The sequence below is a fragment of the Prionailurus bengalensis genome, chromosome D3 (assembly GCF_016509475.1).
Source record: "Prionailurus bengalensis isolate Pbe53 chromosome D3, Fcat_Pben_1.1_paternal_pri, whole genome shotgun sequence".
Lineage (NCBI taxonomy): Eukaryota > Metazoa > Chordata > Mammalia > Carnivora > Felidae > Prionailurus > Prionailurus bengalensis.
Window position 1 is genome coordinate 6367588 of NC_057356.1, and position 26298 is coordinate 6393885.

Below are 26298 nucleotides of genomic sequence, written 5' to 3' on the forward strand. Positions count from 1 at the left end.
GTCTTATATCTTTATCTTGATGGTGGTTATAGAGTTACACGTTTATGAAAATCCATCAAGGTGTACAACAGAGATCTGTGCACCTTAACATAGAAGGTATAACATGTTTATACCTCGGTCAAATGTAAATATGTGCGTGGAAGTGTGTACATACGTGAACATCCAGGAGGCACCGTGGCTGCCAGCATGGTGGCCTCTGGCCCTTTGCGGCTGGCTGTATAAAAGTCAACTTAATTCATTCCAATTTTTAGAATTTAAAAACTCGGTTTCCCAGTCGGATCAGCCGCATTTCAAGTGCTCCATAGATGTGGCAGCTAGTGGCTCGCATATCCGACAGTGTGGATACAGAACATTTCCATCACTGTAGAAAGTTCTGTCAGACCACACTGATCTAGAGCAGTGATGTTCCATAAAAAGAGGATGTCAGCCACATGTGTCATCTTAAATTTTATAGTAACCACATTAAAAAAATAAAAAGAAATCAGTGAAGCTAGTTTTAATCACTTATTCTAAATAGAATAAACCCAGCACATTCTAAACATCATTTTAACAGGTAATCAGTAGAAATATCATTAGAGAGATGGCTTATATTCTCATTTTTGAATTCCAGCGTGCACTTATAACTTGGTTAGGACTAGCCACATTTCAAGCACTCGCGTGCTGGTGGCTACTAGATGAGTGCGGGTGTAGGTAGGTTACATCAAGCTGCCAGCATTAGCTGTTTCTGGGGTAATGGCGGGACTGCAGGGGGAGGATCTCTCACCTCTTATACCTACTCAAGGAACATTTACAATTTTTCACAGTGAGCATATATTTACACGTGTCTTGTGTTAGTTAGGTCCTCTGGTGAGCAAAGGGTCAGACCAACTTAGGAGCGCAAAGGGGGTTAGTGGAGATACACCTGTGAGTCACAGAGAAGGAGGAAGCAACGCTGGGCAGAGAAACTCGCCTTCAGACCAGGATGCAGATTTGACATGTTAGAAAGGAAAGGAAAGAAACAGGAAGTGAGAGCCTCAGACTACAGCGTGCACTTGACCACGGAGGGGGGGAGGACCCAGAGCAGGTTGCCCCTTAGAGCTGTCCCGTGGGGGACACAAATGGCGTGGTCCTCGTCTCCCTGCTGTGCTCAGTCATCAGCTGAGAGCCCCTGGGAAGTGTGCCCTGGCGAGAATGCTGTGCGGAATCCAAAGGTGCTGAAGCTAGAGGCAGTCAGCGAACCACAACCCTCGCACTGACCGGCCAGTGCTTTTTCCTTTTTTTTTTTTTTTAATTGTTAATTGTGGTCAGAGGAAACATAAAATTTACCATTTAAATTCTGATTGCCATTTAATTTCTAAGTATACAGCTCCATAGTGTTAAGTGTATTTACATTGTTGTGCAACCAACCACCAGAACTTTTTTTTTTATCTTGCAAAATTAAAACTCTGTCTCCATTAAATAAAAACTCCCCCAGCCCAGCCCCCTGCTCCTGGTAACCACTGTTCTGCTTTCTGCCTCTATGGATTTCACTATTCCAGGCACCTCGTGTAAGCAGAACCGTAGAACGCTTGCCTTGTTTTTTTTAATGTTTTATTTAAGACAGAGAGAGACAGAGCATGAGTGGGGAGGAGGCAGAGAGAGAGGGAGACACAGAATCTGAAGCAGGCTCTGAGCTGTCAGAACAGAACCCGAGGCGGGGCTCGAACTCACGAACTGTGAGATCATGACCTGGGCCGAAGTCAGACGCTCAACCGACTGAGCCACCCGGGCACCCTGAGCACTTGCCTTTTTATGATTGGCTTCTTTCGCTTAGCATCACGTTCTCAGATTCATGCATGTTGTAGCAACTGTCAGAAATTCATTCCGCCGTAGGGCTAGGCTACATTCTGCTTATCCATTCATCTGTGGACGAACATTTGGGTTGCTTCCACCTTTTGGCTAGAGTAAATAATGCTGCTATGAACATGGGTATACAAAGATCTCTTCCAGATCCTGCTTTCTTTCGGCTATATGCCCGAAAGTGGAATTGTGGGATCATGTGGCTATTGTATTTTTTTTTAATGTTTTATTTATTTTTGAGACAGAGAGAAACAGAGTATGAGCAGGGGAGGGGCAGAGAGAGAGGGAGACACAGAATACGAAGCAGGCTCCAGGCCCCGAGCTGTCAGCACAGAGCTTGACGCGGGGCTTGAACCCACAAACCACGAGATCATTACCTGAGCCAAAGTCGAACGCTTAACCGACTAAGCCACCCAGGCGCCCCAGTATTTTTAATTTGTTGAGCAACACCATACTGTTTTTCACATGAGCTGCACCGTTTTACGTTCCTACCAACAAAGCACGGGGGTTCCGATTGTCCGCATCCTCTGCAAGGCTTCTTAGTTTCTGGGTTTTGTTTTTGTTTGAAGAATCGCCATCCTAATGGCTGGGCAAGGTATTCTCCCGTTGTGGCTTGACTGGCATTTCTCCAATTAGCGATGTTGGCTATCTTTTCACGTGCTTCTTGGCCTCTTGAAGGGTCATCTGAAAGGCATCTCTGTGACTGCCATGTCTAGCGACAGCCGACTCTTGAATAACATAGTTTTAAACTTGGCTGGTTCGGTCAGTGGAGCGGTGGAGCGTGTGACTCTTGGTCTCGGGGTTGTGAGTTCGAGCCCCACATTGTGTGTAGAGATTACTTAAAAAGAAAATCTTAAAAAAAAAACTATGCGGGTCCACGTGGGTTGTTCCGATAAGTACAATCCTATAAATATAATTTCCTTATGTTCTTCAATAATCTTTATTTTCTCTAGCTTACTTTATTGTGAGAATACAGTATATGATACGCATAACATACAAAATATGTGTTGATTGACTACATTATTGGCAAGGCTTCCAGCCAACAATAGGCTATTAGTAGTTAAGTTTTGGGAGAATCAAAAGTTATACGTGGATTTCTGACTGCGCGTGGGGTCGGAGCCCCTACCCCTCATGTTGTTCAAGGGTCAACAGGTTCAAGGGTGATTAGAAATTAATAACACAATATTCTACAAAGCCAGCAGAAGACCTGGAGGGCAGCGTGGACCACCCTAGTTGACATTTGTGCACACGGATAGCATCTTATGCAGATCTGCCAGCACTGGGCCGGGATCATTCGTTTCTCTCAACGACTATTTGAGGAACAGATTTTTACATTCCAGGGTGGATCAAGAGCTGGGCTGGAGAGTGGGGAGGAGAATTTGATTCCCTTCTGCCAAAATTTCCTTTAATGCTTCCCCACCCACTCGGCACCCTAAATAAACATTTCACCTAAGTTAAAAAAAGAAAAAAAGTATGCTCTTGTGCAAACAGATTCAAAACTAGTGCCCTGGGCACTGCCCTTCCTGCAACCAGATTCTTTTCTAAAGCCCTTCAACTCCTAGAGATGAAGTCACTGACCCGGGATTGCAGGCATTTAAGCCAAACTGGGAAGTCTCCAAAATCTTTGCTGTTTCCATGCATGATTTATGGGTAAGAAGACCTGGAAAGAATTTAAAGAACGTGAAGAAAGCCATACTGATGTACCACCCAGGAAATAAATGGTGCCATAGGTATTCACAGGAGCGTAAGACTTAAGTCTACTTAACGTACCAAGATAGGACCACCAGATGTTTGCTAATGGAACTTAACTGCTGGTGGGCATTAGCTTGCAAACATTTTTGGTTTTTTTAAGTGTGACCCACCCACAACTTTTGTTTTCCATGTTCCATGTCACTTTTTCCTTTGTTTAACCATAAGGCATGACTTTACTCTAGGATCCCTTTTGCACTTTGGTTTCTACTCAAACACAGAGGGTGGAGTGGAGGTAGTGGGGGGCTAGTGCAGCTATATACACTTTTTTTTATGTTTATTTATTTTTAAGGAGAGGGGGAGACACAGAATCCAAAGCGGGTTCCAAACTCTGAGCTGTCAGGGCTCCAAGCTTTGAGCTGTCAGCACAGAGCCCTACACAGGGCTTGAACTCATGTACTGTGAGATCATGACCTAAGCTGAAGTCGAACGCTTAACCAACTGAGCCACCCAGGCACCCCTATATATACTGTCTTAAATCTCAGGGGAAGAGTGTTTCTTCAATTCTTTTTAAAACTTTGTACGGGGCACCTGGGTGGCTCAGTCGGTTGAGCGGCCGACTTCAGCTAAGGTCATGATCTTGAGGTCCGTGAGTTTGAGCCCTGCGTCGGGCTCTGTGCTGACAGCTCAGAGCCTGGAGCCTGTTTCGGATTCTGTGTCTCCCTCTCTCTCTGACCCTCCCCCGTTCATGCTCTGTCTCTCTCTGTCTCAAAAATAAATAAATGTTTAAAAAAATTTTTTTAAACTTTGTATAATGATATATCCTTGTGACTTTTTTTAAGTTTATTTATTTGAGAGACAGAAAGGGAGAGAACAGGGGAGAGGCAAAGAGAGAGAGAGAGAAAAAGAGAGAGAGAATCCTAAGCAGGCTCCATGCTGTCAGCACAGAGCCTGACGTGGGGCTCAAACTCACAAACTGTGAGCTCATGACCTGAGCCCAAGCTGAGTCAGAGGATTAACCGACTGAGCCACCCAGGCACCCCTATCCTTGTGACTTTAAAAAACTTTGTTGTAAACATGTTCTACATGTGTTACTAATCCAACTTTCCATATCTCGTTCCCCAATAATTATATGAACTTGGGAAATTTCTTATGTTTCATATTTGAGTGGTAACTAGCTTATGATAATAGCTGACATCTACTGAGCACTTACTATGTGCCAATCACTGTTCTAAAGCACTTCACAACAATCTTATGAACTATATTTTTTTAATGTTTGTTTATTTATTTATTTATTTATGAAAGAGAGAGAGAGAGAGAGAGAGAGCACGCACGAGCATGGGAGGGACAGAGAGAGAGAGAGAGGGAGACACAGAATCCAAAGTAGGCTCCAGGCTGCCACCCAGACAGAGCCACCCAGGAGCCCCACAAACTAGATTTTATCCTTATCCCCATATTACAGATGGGAAAACCAAGCCCCAGAGTAGAGGCATGATTTACTTACCTAACATCACACAGCTTGCCAGTGGCAGATTCAAGTGTTCAATATCTGAATACTTATGGTCTGGTCTAGAACCCACCCTTTTGAACACTGTGCTATCATTTATTGTTTTTCAAACTTGAGCATGCATTAGAATTATCTAGAGGGCTGTGGAAACACAGATTGCTAGGGCCTATTCCCCAAGTTTCTGATTCAGTGGGTCAAGAATTTGCATTGCTGAGAAGTTTCCATGCACCCCATTGCTGGTGGTCTGGGGAGAACACTTTAAGAACCGCTGTTGTAACTCATAACTGTTTTCATAATTTCCCAGTGGAGAGAGAAGGGTTGAGACTGTCAAATTCTATGAGGGATCTAAGAGTTGAGATCATTAATGCTTTATAATAATAGCCAATAATAGCCAACATCCATTGATGCTTATGATGTGCTAGACCCTGGACTAGGCACTTCTCATGCATTATGTCATCTAACCTTCATGCCAGTCTTGGGGAATACTTTTATTTTTTCCAGTTTCCAGCGAAGACATGTGGATTTGGAGAGATTGGGGAACTTGATCAAACTTACGTACCAGCAAGTGGCAATTGTGAGGTTCAAGTCATACTGCTCAACTCCAAAGCCCAGTTGACCACGACACTATAGACTTCACACATAGTAGGTGCTCTGTCTCTGTGGATTTGCCTCTTGACATCTCACACAAACGGAATCATACAATAGGAGGTCTTTTGTGACTGGCTTGACTTGGTGTAACGTCCCAGTAATGAGTTATGACATATGTGAAATGTTGTCTGTGAGAGAAGCTCATTAGATAGAGACTGTGCCAGAAGTTCTTAAGGGGGCTCGTCATGCAGGTACCTTCTGCCTAGCACATACCAAAATTCCAGACTCCCAGGAGGAAGCCAGTGAACTATGCTGTTTGCATGAACAATTAAGGAACACTGAGCTACTCTTTTCAGATGGGGTGGTGGGAACCCTCCCCAAACACAAGTTCCCAGATCCTAGCTAAGGCCAACCTTGAAAGCAGGATTTTCCAATGAGAGCATTCCCGGGCCTGCTATGTTAACTGTTTTCTGCACAGATTTCGATAGGGATTATGCTGATTCTGGAGATCAGTTGGAAATGTAAGATGGAGAATATTGCCATCTTAACCATCTTGTTATAATTTATAACACATGATGTCTTTCCATTTATTTACATCTTAATTCCTCTCAAAGAGATTTTGTAGTTTTCAGTGTGCAGGTCTTCTTCTTCATTTGTTAAATTTATTTTTAAATATTTTATTCTTTTTGATGCCACTGTTAGTTAAGTGGAATTGTTTTCTAAATTTTATTTTCAGATTATTCCTTGCAAGTATATAGAAATGCAATTGGTTTTTGTATATGGATCTTGTATCTTGGAACCTTGAGCTGTTTATTAGCTCTAATAGTTGTGTGTGTGTGTGTGTGTGTGTAATCTTTAGCCTGTTACTATGGTGGATGACATAGATTATCTTTTCTGAACCAGCCTTGCATCCCTGGAATAAACCCTGCTTAATCATGGTGTATAATAATTTTTATGTAGTGCTGAATTCTGTTTGCTAATATCGTGCTAAATATTTTACATCTATTTTTACTTTACCCATGTTTTATCTAGATTTTTTTTGTTTTTTGTTTGTTTGTTTTTTAAGTAGGCTCCAGGGGTGCCTGGGTGGCTCAGTCGGTTAAGTGTCCAACTCTTGGTTTCAACTCAGGTCATGATCTCACGGTTCGGTTTGTGAGATCCAGTCCCTCATTGGGCTCTACGCTGACAGCATGGAGCCTACCTGGGATATTCTCTTTCCTTTCTCTCTGCCCTTCCCCCGCTCACACTCACGTGCTCTCTCTCAAAATAAATAAATAAACTAAAAAAAAAGTAGGCTCCATGACCTGAGCCTAAATCAAGAGTGCGACATTTAACCGACTGAGCCACCCAAGTGCCCCTAGGTTTTTTTTATTATTGCATAGTAGGAGTTCTTTGTATAATCTGGATAATAACCCCTAATAACCCCTTATCGGATTTGACTTGCAGATATATTCACGCATTCTGTAGGCTGCTTTTACACTCTGTTAATTGTGGTCTTGGACACACAAGGTTCACAAGTTTTATTTTCTTATTTTTATATATTTTTGGATGCACAAGATGTTTTTTTAATGTTTTTTTATTTATTTGGTTTTTATTTTTGAGAGAGGAAGAGAGAGCGAGCAGGGGAGGGGGAAAGAGAGAGGGAGACACAGAATCTGAAGCAGCTACAGGCTCTGAACTATTAGCCTGTCGTGGGGCTCAAACTCATGGACCGTGAGATCGTGACCTGAGCCGAAGTCGGAAGCTTAACTGACTGAGCCACCCAGGTGCTCCTGTTTTTTTTTTCTTTTAACTTTGAAAGACAGAGTGTGAGCAGGGGAGGGGCAGAGAGAGAGGGGGAGACAGAGGATCAGAATTGGGCTCGATGCGGGGCTCGAACCCACGAACCCTGAGATCGTGACCTGACCTGAGGTCAGATGTTCAACCTACTGAACCACCCAGGCACCCTGAATGCACAAGTTTTAAGTGTTGATGTAGTCCTGTTTATGTATTTATTCTTTCATTGCCTGTGCTTTTGAAGAAATCGTTGCTAAATCCAGAGACATAAAGCTTTTCCCCTGTGTTTTCTTCTAAGAGGTTTATAGCTTTGTCTTTTGTATCTATTTTGAGTTAATTTTTATATATGGTGTAAGGCAAGGGTCCACCTTTATACTTTTGCATGTAGGTATCCAATTTTTCCAACAACATTTGTTGAAAAGACTGTCCTCCGCCCCCACCCCACCCCCCGCCCAAGAATGGTCTTAGCACCCTTGTTGAAAATTATTGGACCATATTTGCTAGGGTTTATTTCTGGGCACTCTGTTCTAATCCTTCATTCCTTTTTATGGTGGAGTAATATTCCATTGTTTGGATATACCATATTTTATTTATGGCAAGTCTAACGTTTTATCTCCTTATTTAATCACTGGGCGTTGTCACGTCTGTGATTTATGGATTACTGAGTCCTTGCCTGGGGGCCTGGCTCCAATCTTTAGAACACTGTACCCTGAAAATAGTGTCTTTTCTGTTTGCCTGCTTTGCTCTTTGCTTGTTTTATCCGTGGCCACTCACCATTGTGATGGTAGAACCTCAGTGTGGAGAAAATCAGGTACATCTGCCCCCAAAGAAAGGTAGCAATATATTCCCGGGAAAGACCAGCACCATTGCAGAGTTTTCTGCCTATGACTAGTACACATTTCTAATCAAACCTAAAAGAACTCGTTTTGTAATCCACACTGCTAATATTCTTACTAATACCCTATCTGTAGAATGCTTTCTAATTTTCAAAGCAGTGATTTTTGTCTTGTTTATTACTCCTAACACCCCAGCCCACGTGCCACGTGTCTCTCACACAACTGGGGTTTGTTGGAGAACACTTTCTGCGTACTTCCGAAGTACTTTTGTCACATGCAGTATCTCATGACCTTACCTCGTATGTTCCTGCAGCAACCTCACCACGTAAGTGCTCTTACTCCCCGAGCAGGAAGCTGAGGGTTAAGTAATCTGCCAAGCCTGCAACGCTGCCTAAGGGGAGGAGCCCAGGAATCGGCCAAGTGCACAGCGCAGGGATTCTCCATTTTATTGAGAGTCAGATGCCACACACAGGTCCTGGTGACAACCGACCCGGGAGTAGTGCGCGACCCGGGCCTCCCGACTCCCGCGCGCAGCCACCAACAGCAGTCCTCTGTTTTGCCGTGGGCTTCCGAAAGTATCCCCCACCCCCCACAGAGACCCGGATATTCCTCCACGTACAATGCAAATTCTATGGCTGGAAAGCGTGAGCACAGAAGAAAAAGTTGTGGGCTTTTCACCTTTCTTTTCCAGACTCGCTGTGGAAACTCCGCTGCGTCTCCATAGAAACCCGGCGGCGGTGGCGGCCGTCACCGGGGGCGGGGCTCAGGCGGAGGCCCCTCCCCCTCCCCGGTTTGCAACCCCTCCCAGCCAGGAGAAATCGCGGTCACCCTTAACCTCTGCGTTCCTCTTCTCGGCTGCCCTCCCTTTCTGTTGTCTTTTCGTGCCCCAAACCACATCCTGGAGGCCGCCCTCCTGCACGGTCCTCAGCGGGCCCGGTGCACCAGGCGTCCGGGCCCGGGAGCCGTAGCGCTCGGCCTCTCTGTCCCGGGCCCACCCCTCGGCCGCGCTGATTGGCCGCTCCTGGGCCACCCTCCGTCCCCGGGCAGGCAGGGTCTCAGCCTGCGGAAAGTTTTCTGCGCCGGGAGGAAGTTAGACTTTTGGAGATTGTGCGAAAGCAGCTCTCGAGGCTGCAGGGTTCTGGGCGGCCATGGAGGAGCCCCCTTTGCGAGAGGAGGAAGAGGAGGAGGGGGAAGAAGAGGAGGAAGAAGGAGACGAGGCTGGGCCCGAGGGGGCTTTGGGCAAGAGCCCCTTCCAGTTGACCGCCGAGGACGTGTATGATATCTCCTATGTGATGGGCCGCGAGCTGATGGCCCTGGGCAGCGACCCCCGGGTGACACAGCTGCAGTTCAAGATCGTTCGCGTCCTGGAGATGCTGGAGACGCTGGTGAATGAGGGCAACCTGACCGTGGAGGAGCTGAGAATGGAGAGGGACAGCCTCAAGAAGGAGGTGGAGGGGCTGCGGACAGAGGGCTCGGCGGCCGGCGGGGAGGTGAGTGCGGGCTGCAGGGCGTGGGAGGAGAGTGCCCAGGGTCCCCGAGCCCCTGAAAACAACCACAGCGCCTGTCCAATCCTCAGATTAGAAGCATTGTGATAGCTACATTTATTGAGCACTTACTAGGTGCTGCATCAGGGCCTCCCAGCATTTTTGACGTGACCTAGAGCCGTGGCTCTCCTGCTTTAGCGTGCCGCGGAATCGTCTGGGGTGTTCATTAAAACACACATCACTGGGCCCTAGCCCCAGAGTTTTAGATTCCAGAGGGGGCCTGGAAATCTGCATTTCTAACAGGTTCCATCACATTTTGAGAATCTCGACCTCTAGTAAGAAATAAATTCTAAGGGAGAGAAATCAGTGCCGAGGCCACCAAAAGACACCTACAAGAATGTTCAGAGCACTTTTCTTCAGAAGTGTGCCGAGCTGGAGCAAATGCTACAGAAGAATGGATTTTTAAATTGTGGTATAGTCGCTGTGGAATACTACACAGCAGGGGAAAAGGGCAACTGTGGGCATGACTCTCAGTGGTGTTACACAGGGAGACAGGAGACCGGCACAAAAGAGAATCTACTGTGTATTTACATGAAACTGCAGCACAGGCAAAATAACCTGTTTTTATAGAAGACAGATTGGTGGTAACCCCAGGGAGGGGAGAGCAGGGGGAAGGTTCATGGGGAGCTCATCTGGGTGTGGTCACATGGGTATATACCTATGTTAATAATTATCGAGCTAGGGGCACCTGGCTAGCTGTCAGAGGAGCGTGTGACTCTTGTTCTCAGAGGTCATGAGTTCAAGCCCCACTTGGGGGTAGAGATTACTTAAAATAAATAAGTTTTTTTAAAAAAACCATCCAGCTATAAACTCAAGATTAGTGCATGTGTGTTATACCTCTATTTTACAGAATTACCTATTATATCACTATCCAATATTGATGAAACAGAAGTTTCAAGAAACAATTTACCCTAACTCACCCTTATTAAACATGATGCACAATCACACTTGCCTGTTCTATTTTTATGAGTTTTTTAAACTATTATTTAAATTTTTTTTTCTTTAATCCTTATTTATTTTTGAGAGAGAGAAAGAGCAAGAGCAGGGAAGGGACAGAGAGAGAGGAAGACACAGAATCTGAAGCAGGCCCCAGGCTCTGAGCTGTCAGCACAGAGCCCAATCAGGGGCTCGAACTCACAAAGCATGAGATCGTGACCTGAGCCACAGTCAGACGCTCGACCGACTGAGCTACCCAGGTGCCCCGGAGTATTTTTTTATTTTACAGTAAGAGAGAGCATGAGCAGGGGAGGGGACAGAGATAGAAAGAATCTTTTTTAAAAAAATGTTTATTTATTTTGAGGGAGAGAGAGAGCAGGGGAGGGAGAGAGAGAGGGAGAGAGAGAGCATCGCAAATAGGCTCTGCACTGTCAGCACAGAGCCCGACACAGGGCTCAAACTCAATAACCATGAGATCATGACCTGAGCCGAAGTCAAGGGTAGGTTGGTCCCTTAACAGACTGAGCCACGCTGGTGCCCCATGAAAGAGAGAGAATCTTCAGCAGGCTCCATGCTCAGTATTGGAGCCTGATGAAGGGCTTGTTCCCATGACCCTGAGATTATGACCTGAGCCCAAATCAAGAGTTGGTCGCTCAACCAACTGAGCCACCCAGGTGCCCCTATTTTTATGAGTTTTAAAATTCTTTTTGCAATTGATTGAATTAAGACCATGAATTACTAGTGGTCTCCAGCCACAATTGAAAAAAAACAAAACTGTTCTAAGTGGACATCTCACTTAATCCTCTTACTATCAGCATATCCATTTTATAGAAATGGAGGCATAGAATAGTTAAGTGATTTGCCAGGTGACTTTCTCGGAGTAAGAGATGAAGGCAGGGTTTGAGCTCAGAGATGCTAGTCTCAACCTCTGCACACTAAATGCAGACATTTGACCTCATTTGCTGGAATGACATTTGATGAGCAACTTCATAGAGCTGGATCCTGGGGCTGCGGGGGTAAATTAGACAGGAGCCTTCCCTCCCAGAGCTCACATCGAGTGGGAGAGCTAAGACACCCACACCTCCCGAATCACAAACCAAGAAGTGTGCCGGGAAAGGACAACAGGAACAGGGCGCTGACATTCGCGGGGTGGGGGAAAAGAGTGGAAGTTTCTGGTCACTTCTCTGGCAAACTTTTATTTCACCTACTCACGTGTCACAGTGACAACAGTGTTTGTGGATACATTTCTGCTTTAGTGTCCGTCATATAAGGTGGCTGAGTATCATGAGTACCATTCGTAGCCTGGCTTTGAAGACTCGAGAGAAGTTAAACGTCTTGCTCAGGATGGCTCAGCTCACATTCTGAGCTCGTTCCCGTCACCTCCGATTCCAGGACCAAGGATATGGAGGGAGCCCCACACGGACCATGTACAGTGTGCTCTGCCCAGGGGCCGGGTGATTTTTTGTAGTGGGCACAGCGGACAAGCTTTATCAGGCAGCAGATGAGATGGCATGTTCCTCCCAAACCTTAAACCCTAAGCCCAGAAGTGGGGAAAGGGGCAGAGAGAATGAATGTTTAGCGCCACTAGGCAGTTCATAAAAATACATCTTCTTCCTCTTTTTCTTTTAACTGTGGTAAAGTACACGTGAAATTTGCCATCCTAGCCATTTCTAAGTGCACAGTGAAGTGGCATTGAAGTATATCCACGCTGTTGTGTAACCGTCACCACTGTCCTTGCAGAATTCTTTCCATCTCACAAAACAAACTCTGTCTCTGTGAAACACCAGCTCCTTATTCCCCCCTCCCCGTGTCTATTTTCTATCTCTGTGAATTTGCCTATTCCAGCTACTACATATAAGAGAATAATATGTGTTTCCTTTTGTCACTGGCTTATTTCACTGAGCACAGTGTCTTCAAGGGTCATCCATGGTATAGCAGGTGTCAGAATTCCCCACCTTTTAACAGCTGAATAATAGTCCGTTGTGTGGAGATACCATATTTTGTTTGTCCGTGCATCTGTTGGTGGATGCCTGGTTTACTTCTACTTTTTGGCTAGTGTGAATGATGCTGCCATGAATGTGGATGTATAAATATCTCTCCGGGCCCCTGCTTTCACTGCTTTGGGTATATAATTAGAAGTGGAATTGCTGGGGGGACCCGGCTCAGTCGGTTGAGCGTCCGACTTCGGCTCAGGTCATGATCTCACGGTTCATGAGTTTGAGCCCCGCGTCAGGCTCTGTGCAGACGGCTCAGAGCCTGGAGCCTGCTTCGGATTCTGCCTCCCTCTCTCTCTGCCCCTCCCCCGCTCCTGTGCTTGAGGTCTCTTGCTCTCTCGTTCCCTCTCTCTCTCAAAAGCAAACATGTAAACATTAAAAAAAAAAGTATATGGGTACCTGGGTGGCTCATTCTGTTGTGTCTGACTTAGGCTCAGGTCATGATCTTACAGTTTATGAGTTCGAGCCCCACGTTGGGTTCTGCGCTGACAGCTTGGAGCCTGGAGCCTGCTTCAGATTCCGTGCCTCCTTCTCTCTCTGCCTTCCCCCACTCACACTCTGTCTCTCTGTCTCTGTCTCTCTCAAAAATAAACATTAAAAAAATTTTTTAAAAGAAGTGTAATTGCTGGATCATGGGATAATTCTGTTTTTAATTTTTTAAGGATCTGCCATATGGTTTTTCATAGTGACTATACCATTTTACATTCCCAACAGCAGTACACAAGAATTCCATTGTTTACAATAGCCACCCTAATGGGTGCGAGGTAGTTTTTTCCTTTCCCTTTTAAAACTTGAAGTTTAGGGGTGCCTGGGCGGCTCAGTCAGTTAAGCGTCCAGCTCTTGGTTTTGGCTCAGGTCATGATCTCACAGTTCAGGGGCTCAAACCCCGCTTCAGGCTACATGCTGTCATGTGCTGACAGCACGGAACCTGCTTAGAGTTCTCTCTCTCTCCCTCTCTCTCTGCCCCTCCCCTGTTCTCTCTCTCTTTCTCAAAATAAATAAATAAAATAAATGGAAGTTCAAAGTTCAAAAGGTAACAAAAGTGTTCGCCTTGAAAACTTTTCCTCCCCACTTCTCTCCACCCCCAGCCAACCACTTACTCTCCCTGGAAAAAATTAAAATGATCAGTTTCTTGTGTGTCCTTCCAGAGGTACTTTATGCAAACAAAAGCAGATGTGAAAATATTTTTTTCTTTTTTATACAAATGGTATTATAATATATACCCAGCTCTGCCTTTTGTGTATTTTCACTTAACATAGCATGGAAGTTGAGTTAAATCAGGATGAAGAGCTTCTTCATCTTTTAATGGCTTTGAAAACTTCCATTGTACAATATCAATTATTCAGCCTGAGGGTTCTTAACTCGAAGTTCTTCGATGCCCAAGGGAATCGTGATTCTAATCCAAGAGGTCCATGCCCTGGCATGGGAAAAAATTATATTTTCATTTTCATTAACCTCCACCTGAAATGTGTCATTTTCCTCGGTTGCAAATATAGACGACAAACCACAGTAATAATAGCAGTACCTGTGGCAGTCACCAGTGGAAACCGCAGATCTTTTCAAGTCCTGTAACAATATAGTTCCGATCTTAAAGCTTTGTTTTTGTTCAGTATTTTACTAGACCTGCGTCTAGATCACCTTATTTTTTTTTTAAGTTTATTTATTTTGAGAGAGATCTCAGGAGCAAGTGGGGGAGGGACAGAGAGAGAGGGACAGAATCCCAAGCATTCTCCACACTGTCTGTCACCACAGAGCCTGACATGGGGCTTGAACTCACGAACATGAGATCATGACCTGAGCCAAAAATCAAGTGTCAATGCTTAACCGACTGAGTCACCCAGGTGCCCCTAGGTCACCTTATTTGATAAAGAAGTAGATATAGGGGCGCCTGGGTGACCCAGTCGGTTGAGTGTCCAGGTCTTGATTTCAGCTCAGGGCATGATCCCAGGGTTGTGGGATTGAGCCCCGCTTCAGGCTCTGTGCTGAGTGTGGAGCCTACTTAGGATTCTCTCTCTCTTCAGCTCTGCCCCTCTCCCTGGCTCACACTCTCTCAAAAACAACAACAACAACAACAACAGAAGAAGAAAATATACATCAAAGTATTTATATACACACACAAAACACATATACGTATATGTATATATGCATATACAAAAGTAATATTTATATATATTATTTATTCACTCACAGTTTTTCTCAACTATTTGAGCAGACATTATGTTAGTTGCAGGATTAGTAGAAGATTAGGACCCTTTACCCTAAAATCTCACAAGACACACTATTGCATCGTGACAGTAAATGATTAAATTCAGGGGAAAAAGGTCATAGAATACTAAGATCTAATATACTATCCCTATTCAAAATTCATGATAATGCCCTTTACAGCATCTTCTTTCTGGTGCAGAATCTAGTCCAGGGTTACATAGTACCTTTAGTTGACACATTTCTTTAATCTTGAAGAGTTCCTCAGCTTTTCCTTGTGTTTTACAACCTAGACATCTTTGAAGATTATATATCAGTTTGTAGAACGTCCTTCAATTTAGGTTTGTTTTGATGTGCCATGGTCATCGTTAGATTCAAGATACGCAGTTTAGCAGGAATACCACTGAAGAGATGCTGTGTCCTTCTCAGTGCGATGTATCAGGAGGCACCTGCTTCAGTTTGTGATTATTGGTGATGTTAACTTGCATCACTTGGTTAACGTGGTGTCTGCGAGATTTCTGCACTGTAAAGGTGCCTTTATTCCCTTTGTAATTCTTTTTTTTTTTTAATTTTTTTTTCAACGTTTATTTATTTTTGGGACAGAGAGAGACAGAGCATGAACGGGGGAGGGGCAGAGAGAGGGAGACACAGAATCGGAAACAGGCTCCAGGCTCTGAGCCATCAGCCCAGAGCCTGACGCGGGGCTCGAACTCACGGACCGCGAGATCGTGACCTGGCTGAAGTCGGACGCTTAACCGACTGCGCCACCCAGGCGCCCCCCTTTGTAATTCTTAAGTTGTGTAGGAAGATGCTTTGAAACTGTGCAAAATATTCTATTCCCCAACAGATTTTCACCCTAAAGTTTTAGATCCATTCCTTAGTCTTCCCTGAATCAATTATTACTAAGTTGGTGGCAAACGGATAATTTTTTTTTTTTTAACTCTGTCATCTTCTGCACTTATTACTTGGCCTTCTGCTCTAAGATACAAATTCCCCTCCTCCTCTCCTGTACTCATCAGATCTCTCCAGAGACACAGAACCAATAGGAGAAATAGCTCTCAATATAAAGAGGATAGTTATTTGAGGAATTGGCTCATGCGGTTATGGAGGCTGAGAAATCTTACTTAAAATCTGCAAGTTGCAAGCTGAAGAACCAGTGAGTCCTGTGAACTGGGGGTGGGGGGCTGATGGTGGAAATCCTGGTCTGGATCCCAAACCCCAAGAACCAAGAGTGTCAATGTCTGAGGACAAGAGAAGAAGGGATGTCCTGTATCAACTGACAGAGCTCAAATTCACCCTCTTTCCCCCTTTCCTTCCTTGTGGGCCCTCAGGCCCTCAGTGGATTGGATGATGCCCGCCCCGCCCCCCAGCTGCTTTACTCAGCTCATCAAACCAAATGCTAATATCTTCCAGAAACACCTTCACAGACACACCCAGAAATGCTTAACCAGCTTTCTGGGCATCCCTTAGCCCAGACAAGTAAAATTAGACACATAAAATTAGCCATCACATCCCCATTAATTAGTTAATTGATTTAAATTTTAAGTATGAACTCCTGAATTCTCTTTTTATGTGAACTGTTACTGTCCATTCCTGTTATTACTCGTTTTGATACTCAAATTGTTCTCAGTCTGGCCAGGGGGAACTCCTTCAAACTGTCATTTTGACATTTTGTTCCCTCCCACAAGGAAACGTTCCAGGCTCATCTTATAGTTTTCCTGTTCCAACCCTGAAATCAGCCATTCTCCAAGGAGCCTTGGTTGTTTACTTGGAGAATGGTACTTAGAACTTTTGCTTCTTTACCACCAACCAAACACTTCCAACAGGCAGCGTCTCATCCGATAGGGTACCTGGGAGTAACAAAACTGAATTTTCCTTTCTGGGGTGGACAGTCCATCTTTTTACTTTTTTTAAGAAAATTTTTTTAATGTTTATTTTTTTGAGAGAGAGAGAGAGAGAGAGTGCGAGCAGGGGAGGAGCAGAGAGAGAGGGAGACAGAATCCGAAGCTGGCTCCTGTCAGCACAGAGCCCGACGTGGGGCTCGAACCCACGGACCACGAGATCATGACCTGAGCTGAAGTCGGACGCTTAACCAGCCGAGCCACCCAGGGACCCCAACAGTCCAAGTGCATGAGGGAAACTGTATAAGCAACCCGATATCTTTTCTTACAGGTAAACCTGGGACCAGACAAAATGGTGGTGGACCTGACAGATCCCAACCGGCCACGCTTCACTCTACAGGAGCTAAGGGATGTGCTCCAGGAGCGCAACAAACTCAAGTCCCAGCTGCTGCTGGTGCAGGAAGAGCTGCAGTGCTATAAGAGGTGGGGCTCTGATGCCGTGGGGACCCCTGCACTGAGGGATCAGACCCCGTCTGGAATTCCGTGATGTGCTATGTATTCGTTCTTGTGTTCACTCAGCCAGTTTCTCAAAGACCTAGTATTCCTGGGGAATAGCAGTGAACAAAACAGAGAAAGTCCATGCTAGTCTAGGGGAAGACAAGCAATCAACAAGGAAATCTGAAATGAACACGCAGGATAATGGCGACAAGTGGTCTAAAAAATGTAAAACAAGGTGACATGGGCGCCTGGGTGGCTCAGTTGGTTAAGCATCTGACTCTTGATTTCGGCTCAGGTCATGATCTCACAGTTAGTGAGCTAGAGCCCCACTCTGCTCACAGCGCAGAGGCTGCTTAGGATTCTCTCTGTGCCCCTCTCCTGCTTCCTTGCTCTCTCTCAAAATCAATAAATGAACAAAACAAAACAAAACATCTTTCAAAACAAGGTGAGGGGCGCCTGGGTGGCTCAGTAAGTTACGCATCCGACTTCGGCTCAGGTCACGATCTTCCGGTTTGTGAGTTCAAGCCCCGCGTCGGGCTCTGTGCTGACAGCTCAGAGCCTGGAGCCTGCTTCAGATTCTGTGTCTCCCTCCCTCTCTACCCCTCCCCGACTCAGATTCTGTCTCTCAAAAATGAGTAAACATGAAAAAAAAAAAAAAAAACAAGCAAACAAGGTGACATATGACAGCAAAGCAAAGTGCTAGGGAATGGAGGGATCCTGTTTTACATGGCGCGGTCAGCTCAGACCCCTCTGAGGTCAATGACAAGAAGTAGCCAACCATGTAAGGACTGGTAGGGCAAAAGTGGAGCAGAAGTGCTAAGACCCTGATGTGGGAACCAGCTTGACCAATAAGAGACCCACCATGGTGGAACTTGTAACATAGGTGGAGGTGTGCCACACCTGTGGGCCACAGGAAGGAGCTCTAATTTTATTGTTAAGTGTAACGAGAAGTCATTGGAAAGTTTTAATCAAGCAAATGACAAGATCCAATTTACCGTTTTAAAAGATCAACACGAGGGGCACCTGGCTGGCTCAGTCGGTAAAGCATGCAAGTCTCGATCTCGAGGTCATGAGTTCAAACCCCACGTTGCGTATAGAGCTTACATTTTTTAAAAAGTGTAGAATAAAATATCAATGTGGTAACTTGATAGCTGAACTACTTGTTTATGTCAGAAATGTCCTCGTTCCTCAGAAATACACACCGAAGTATTTAGGAATAAGGGGGTAAGGTGTCTCCAGCTTCCTCTCAAGTGGTTCAGAAAGAAGACAGATACGTGGATGGATGGGTAGATGGGTGGGTGGATGGGGATGGATGGATGGATAGGCAGGTAGGTAGATAGAGACATAGATGAACAATTGGGGGATTTGGATAAAGGGCATATAGGAAATCTTCATACTAATTTTACAATTTTTCTGTAAGTTTGAAATTATATAAAAATTAAAAGTTATGAAAGATCACAATAGGGGCACCTGGCTGGCTCAGTGGGTAGAACGTGTGACTCTTGATCTCAGGTTGTGAGTTCAGATCCCATGCTGGATATGGAGATTACTTAAAAATAAAATCTAAAAAAAAAAAAAAAAAAAAGATCACAATAACACGTGTAGGGAAAAGATTGTAGGACAAGCAAGAGAGGCAAGAAGAAGCTGTTAACATGCCGGGTTTGGACTTTGCTATATCCATCTGCATCCTGTTTCCCAAAATATTTTCTTTCATGCTGTCACTTCTAGAAAAGGGGGCTCTGTGGTCGAATAACTCTGAGAAACCGTTGAGTTGAACAACGCAGGTTCTCTTAAAGGCAGAAGAGGGAAAGACAAAGAGAATGAAAAACTCAGCACCAGCTAATATTTATCAATGTATAAATATTATACGTGCCAGGACTGTGCGAGGCATATTCGAAGCATCAGGTCCATTAGTGCTCACAGCAAGGTGAGTTACGGTAATGTTACCCGCAAGGTGTTCTAAGGTCCAGGGAGGTCAATACCTGCCGAAGTCCCACGGCTCGTGGTGGCTACAGTAAGACATGACCTCAGACAGTGTGATTATCGGAGCCCGTGCTTTCAATTCTTGGCCACGTTTGCAAGTAAGAACATAGGCTGATTCAAAACAAAGCAAAGTCCAAGTGATAACACTCTTTTTCTTTACCCCCCGCCCCATAACATTACGTTTAAATTTGCTTAAGGTAGAATCATTAAGAGGTCAGCGGTACAGTAAAAAAAAAAAAAAAAAGTTGTAGTGAGCCACATCCAGAAGGCCCGAGTTCTGGCAACAGGAACTTAATTTTCTTCCTTCTGCTGAGGTTGGAACCGTGTTAATGGAAAGACCTGTCTTCATCTCATTTAAGAAGTCCTTCAGACACAGGTAGTGAGATGTGGGAATGGCTGAACAGCTGGTGCTGGAGCAGCTTGTTAGCGAATAAAGAGACACACCTTATTTCCAGTTCCGAATTCCCAGAGAACTCTAGCTGTGCACGTCCCGTCTGGTATAGGCCAGTAGACAGCAGGACTCTGCTTACTCACGTGGGTCCTACATTCTGGAGAAACTAGCATGCCAGCTGAGGTGTTCTCCTAGCAACCGCATCAGTTTGGAGGTCCAGGCTCTAGTGGTTTTGTTTGTTTGTTTCGTTTTGTTTTTAACTAGGCTTCACGCCCAATGCGGAGCCCAACGCGGGGCTCGAACTCATGACCGTGAGATCAAGACCTGAGCTGAGGTCGAGAGTCGGGCGCTTGGCCCACTGAGCCAGCCAGGCGCCCCTAATGATAGTTTTGAATTGAGGCAGTGGTGGGAGGCTTCCAAAGATGGCCACGATTTTTCCCATCCTGCATGCCTTTGGCAATGCGACTTTTCCAGCCTCTAGAGGTAGAGTCTGTTTCCCCTTTCCTTCAGTCTGGGAAGCCCAGTGACTTGCCTTGACCAATGGAATATAGTGGAAGTGATGCTGTGTGGCTTCTGCGGTGAGGGTGCCGGGAGACCTCGCAGCTTCCGTTTTTATCCTTGTGGAATGCTTGAGACCATAGTTCTGTGAGGAAGCTCAAGGTAGTCCCACGGAGAGGTCACACAAAGGAGAAGTGAGGCGCCCCAGCTGTGTCTGGATGACCCATCAAGCCAACCATAAAAATGGAGTCATCGTAAGAAATCATAAATCTTCCTTGTTTCCAATCACTGTGTTTTAGGGTGTTATGCAACAAGAGATGATGGAAGGGGGGGTTTTATTAATAATAAATTAATAATGTATTAATATTAATACTAAAGTAAATATATAAATAATAATGTCAAGTAATAAGAGCTCACTCTTTGCAAAGGACAGAGAAGGATGAATCCTGCTCTGTGACATTCATACCTCAAGAGGTGTCTTAGTCAGCTGGGTCGCCATAACAAAATACCATAGACCGGGTTTAAACAGTAGGAATATTTTTCTCATAATTCTGGTGGGTAGAAGTCCAAGATCAGGGTGCCAATATGGTCAGTTCTGACTCTTCCTGGCTTCTTGCACATGGCAGAGAGAGCAAGCCCTCAGATGTCTCCTCTTACGAGGGCTCTGATCCAACCATGTCCCCCCTCCATGACCTCATCTAAACCTGGTTGTCTCCCAAAGGCCTCATCTCCAAATACCATTACACTGGGGCTTAGGGCTTCCATATGAATTCTGGGGGACACAATTCAATCTGTAGGGAGGAGGAAACACCACGCGCTTAAATTTGCCAGCAGGTGCCACAGCAAAATACCTAGGTGGATACAACGAGCTATGCCATTGAAATACTGCATTGTGGGGTGCCTGGGTGGCTCAGTCAGTTGAGTGTCTGTCTCTTGATTTTAACTCAGGTCATGATCCCAGGGTTGTGGGATCAAGCCCTGCATTTGGCTGGAGTCTGCTTGAGATTCTGTCTCCCTCCCTCTGCCCCTCCCCTGCTTGCATGTACACACATGCCCTCTCTCTCTCTAACATAAAAAAAGTTAAAAATTTGGGAGGTGTCTGGGTGGCTCAGTCAGTTAAGCCTCTTACTCTTGACTTTGGCACAAGTCATAATCTCACAGTTCATGAGATTGAGCCCTGTGTCTGGCTCCGTGCTGACAGCGAGGAACCTGCTTGGGATTCTCTCTCTCTCTCTCTCTCTCTCTCTCTGTCTCTCTCTGTCTCTCTCCCTCCCTCTCCTCTCTCTCTTCCCCCCTCCCTCCTTTCTCTCTCTCAAAATAAACAAATAAACTTAAAAAAATTAAAACTAAAAATTTTTTGAAATATTGCATTGTGGTCAGGTTTCTTTTTGTTGCAAGTGACAGAAATCCAATTCAAATTAGCTTAAGTACAAAAGAGAATTTACTGACCCACAGAGTTGGAAACGATCTTGGGATTGCCTTCAGAAATAAAGAAAAAACTGCAGTTAAGGCCTCAGGGTTGGAGCCAGGGACTTGGTGCCTCTTTCTCTCCTCCTTGCTTCTCTTTGTTTGTTGGCCTCATTATCTTGTAGACACACTTGCTGGGAATCTTAGGAAACATGGCTGCTGGCGACCCCAGTTGACCAAGTGAGAGAGAAGAGCTTTCTTCCAGCTTCTGTACATCAGGTCCAGGGAAATACTCTGGTCCTCTTTGAGTCAACCGACCTCAATATCTTATCAGTCAATATCAATTTAGCTCTTGTTACCATTTGACTCACTATATATTTTTTACTTTATTTATTTATTTATTTATTTATTGACTCCTTCCTTCCCCAGTGGAAAAACATGAATTGCATGATAGGAGATAATTTTGTCTGTTTTGTTCACTGCTACAGTGCTTTGGCACAGGATGTGGCTTAATAAATATTTGTTGAGTGACTGTCAGGTGCTGTGTAATATCTCACTTAATCACTCGATCCTAGATGGCAGTTACTCTTATTAGTCTCACTTTATTGATTAGAAAATCAAGGCTTCAGTTACAGAATTGATATGTGGTCATATTCCTAGAGACTGGAGAAGGTTGAAGTACTAGCCAATGCAGTTGGACAAGAGAAAGAAAGAAGAGGGATCGGCATTGGAAACATGGCAGGAAGAGTCTCATGATTGGAAACAGAATCTCTCTGACTCTAGCTTTCAGTTATTACTAATGTAATAATTATTATTAAGACCCTTCACTTTCAGAGCTGCACAGACAGAAGGTCTGCCATAAAACAACCCATTTATTTGGCCCCTTTTCCCCAGTGGTCTGATTCCACCAAGAGAAGGCTCAGGAGGACAAAGAGAAAAAGATGCCCTTGTCACCAGGCCCAGCAATGCCAGAAGTAACAAGGAGGAGAAGACCATCATAAGGAAGTTGTAAGTTACCCTGCTGCCCCATTGCCACCGAATAATTGCCAAAGGAAGGAGTGGGGGCCCGAGGAGGCTGGCCAGCTACCCAGGGTGGAGAGGTCCTGCTGTCCTGTTGGTGGTACTGCAGCCGATAGGAAAATTCAGAGAAGTATTACAATATCTGTTAGACAGCAGTCTAAGCACTTAACATACATTAATTCATTGACTTTTCACAGTGACCTTAGGAGGTAGGAACTGTCATTATCCCCATTCTGCACGTGGTAAAATAGATACAGAGAGATAAGGTAATTTGCCTGAAGTCACACAGATAGTAAACAGCGAAGTCAGGATTTGAACCCAAGGAAGTTCAGATTCTACACTGCTGCCTCCCTATGGTATAATAATACGACAAATAATACTTATTAGGGTGTAAGGGGGACTCACGGGGTGCCTGGATGGCTTAGTTGATAGAGCATGCAACTCTTGATCTTGGGGATGTGAGTTCGAGCCCCACGTTGAGTGCAGAGTTTACTTAAAAAAAGGAGGGTGGCCTGATTCATTACTTTTCTTACTTCCAACTTTGGAGGACCCTGTGTCTCCCAGCATTGGGCCACATAATGTAGTTTCCTTTGGATACTCCCCTCATGTTTATGCTCCCTTGTTAATCCGTCATTTCTCCGGGTGCTAAGCCTCAAACCATAGTGTGTGTGGTACTTGTTTAACATTCAGATTCTCAGAAGTCAAGTCTAGGATGAAGCCCAGAAGTCTGGATTTCTAATAAATCCCCTAGGCAGCTCTGATGTGGAGAACCCTTGGGCCACACCTCGAGAGGTGCCTTCTCGGTCACCAGGTGCTGGTACAGCGAGGCACGGCTTTCTCCCACCCCTCCATGAAGCAAACAGCCCGTTTGCCTTGGCTGTCCTGGGAATGTCTGGCCTGGAGACAGTTACCTGCCCCCGATCTCTTGGACAGAAACTGAGAAACAGCCTCAGTCAGGGATCTCAAACTCAAATGCCTATGGGGGCCAGGCACTTAATGTTGATGAGTGATGGGGGGGGGGGGGGGACATTTGCCAGAGTCCTGGCAAGAAACAAATCGCACACGTTAAAGGGGTGACTGAAAAGATTTAAAGAAGGGACATCTTACAGACATGAGCGGGGTTACACTTTGGGGAGTCCTGGAAGGCTTTCGTGAGGAGGTGACATTCAAACTGGGCCCTGAAAGACCATGAAGACTGAGAGAAAAGCATTCTTGGCAGAGGGAACAGCATGCCTAAAGGCGAGGCAGGAGGTGAATGGAGGGGAGACTGGAGATTAGTGGTGGTAGTGGCGGGGGTGGGGGTGGGGGGATGGCGAGGGTCCCACTAAGCAGTTTGAATTTCACTCTGACAACTTCGCTAAGACGTGGAGGGTTTTAAGCAGGGGGACGACGGGACCACATTTACCTGGAAAAGCTCATCGGGCTGCCTTATGGAGGAGGTGTGGGGGCAGAGTCAAAGCAGGGCCTAGGGGCGTGTTTCTTTCCCAAGGGAGCCTCTCCTGAGGCAAAGTAATAAAATGAAAGAGCACCTCCATTCCACACTAGGTGTCATTTCTGAAGGTGTTCTTTTAGCACTTTTATTGTCTGGACAGCCCATGTAGATAAGGCTTCCAGGAGACATAAACTGCTGGTTTCTTTGTGCCTCTTCTAGGAGAGTTCTTTGGGCCCCTTAGAGAGTTTGAGCCTGATATGGAAAAACAAAAAACCAAAAAAACCAGCCTGAGGTCATATGTCTAATGAGCACGAGGCCACAATTTCGTGGTCAGACCAGCTCATTGAACGAACGAACGAACGAATGAATGACTTTCTGAGGAAGTAGGTCGTGCTAAGAAGGATGTTTGTCTTTATCCTGAGAACAATGGGGAGCCATGGAAAGGTTTCAGCTGCAGAATGACTTAGCTCCGTATAGTGACACGGTCACTCTGGCTGCCGCGTGAGTGTGTTCTGGGGGGTGGCGGGAAGGCTGTTGGACTGGGGGGTGGCAGTGGAGGAGATGAGAAGTGTTGGGATTAGGAACGTATTTGGGGCATGGTGACTAACATGTAGCAGATGGGGGGGAGGAGCTGAGAACAACTCCCAGGTTCCCGGGCGTGAATGACGAGGCGGGGGATGGTGTCACTTCCCGAGACTGGGTACCGGTGGGGGTGGGCAGTGCGTCCAGGTTCAGGGGAGAGTGGCTGAGCCCTAACGCCTGTATCCGAACACGCGTCCGGGGCCTGCCCCAGCCATCGCTCGCAGAGCGGCTCACGGTCCTCAAGGGGTTTATCTTTGACAAGAAGCACGAGGCGGCATTCCTGTCACTGCCTTTCCAACCCACCAGCCAGCTCTGGGTCTCTCTCATAGCTGAGCCTAGCAAGCGCTGAGACAGCGTTGCACTCAACCCCCAGACAGTAGGCTTCCTTTTCAAAGCTTTGCATATGAGGGGGGAGACACTGAACGCTTGGTATTCATGTCTCGGGGGTATCTCTGTGTTTCATCTGAGAATTTACATGCCGATCTTTACTCATCGCAAAGATCCGTCTTATAATCGGAGGTCGCGTGCATGCTTCCTCCACGATAAACCTCCTGAAATTGAAAAAGGTGTCGGACACCATCTTTCGGCATAGCACAGGGGTCGAGTGGGCTCTGGGTCCTCCAACTCCTGGTTCCACAACTTACCGTGTGACCTTGGGCCTGTTGCTGAACCTTGCAGGGCCTCGGTGTGCTAATCTATAAAATGGGGACATTGATGGTACGTAGCTCATCAAGCTGTTTTGAGTGTGAAGTGAGCTGACGGAAGGAAAGCCCTAGACAGTGTCTGCCCCTAGTGAGTCCGTGGCCCGCAAGAGCCTCTTACAGATCCTTCGGGGTTCTGCACCCCTCCTCTCATTCTCTGTGTGCCCTTGACCCCTCCCTCTCTTCACACAGGTTCTTTTTCCGATCAGGGAAGTAGACACAGCTCTAAGGCCACGACTAAGGCAGAGGGTCTCGGACTCAACAAGGCAACGCGCCAAGACTCCCAGACACATCTCTCGGTGCCACGTATATGCACCGTCCTCGCTCATTTGTTTCCCCTGAAAGCCACCAAGGAGGAAGGAGGGGAGGCACTCTCATGATCACTGTCTGCCAGGCTGCAGAACTGGACACCCCTGGGCGCTTGGCCTGGGCAAGACAGGAGAAGGAAAGCAAAACAAGACCCAATTCCTGCTCCATTCAGCCTCGCTGGGGGGGGGGGGGGGGGGGGCCTCCAGCGTGCGCATGCGCCTTCCACTTGTCTGGTCCCGCAGGTGACCCTCGTCTCTACCGTGTGGTAGCAGTAAAAATGCATGAGCCCACAGGGAGAGGGGAGGAGAGAACACAGGAAAAAATGGTAATGACATTCCAGTGATTTCATGGATATGTAGTGAATATTCGATTTTGCTTCATGTGACTTTACATGATTTTACATGATTTTGTATCAAAGTAAAATGACTTTTATACTTTCTTGGAGTGTTTTAGAGTGGTCTTATGTAAGGGGCTTTCACCGTTCAGACCCTTGCACGCCAAATCTGTAAATTGTATGTATGTACGTATGCATATTGCAGGTGGTGGTATATATACGGTGCAGATATATTGCAGTGACTCTGACACACCAGCATTTTGTGTGTCGCTATGAGAGAAAAAGAATGCAGCAAATTATTATTTTTTGACAAAAGTTCCCAAGACAACCAAAGCATCTCGAGAAAGAAGAACAAAGCTGGAGGCATCACCGTCCCAGACTTCAAGATATGCCACCAAGCTGCAGTAGTCAA

General features: G+C 45.7%; 1 protein-coding gene across 3 annotated transcripts in view; it reads left to right on the top strand.

Moving 5' to 3' along the window:
• RILPL2 (Rab interacting lysosomal protein like 2) overlaps positions 1-25991 on the top strand; it is a 36792-nt gene extending 10801 nt beyond the window's left edge. The window contains exons 1-5 of one of the 3 annotated variants that reach the window (XM_043557403.1): positions 7316-7368; positions 8528-9704; positions 17063-17214; positions 22403-22516; positions 25436-25991. In XM_043557403.1, the coding sequence (XP_043413338.1) occupies positions 9363-9704; positions 17063-17214; positions 22403-22516; positions 25436-25460 (633 nt within the window). In that variant the 5' untranslated portion in view covers positions 7316-7368; positions 8528-9362 and the 3' untranslated portion in view covers positions 25461-25991. Of the gene's footprint in view, positions 1-7315; positions 7369-8527; positions 9705-17062; positions 17215-22402; positions 22517-25435 lie in introns of those variants that run through there. The other 2 variants (XM_043557401.1, XM_043557402.1) reach the window with 2 other exon arrangements.
• Positions 25992-26298: the final 307 nt, after the last annotated feature.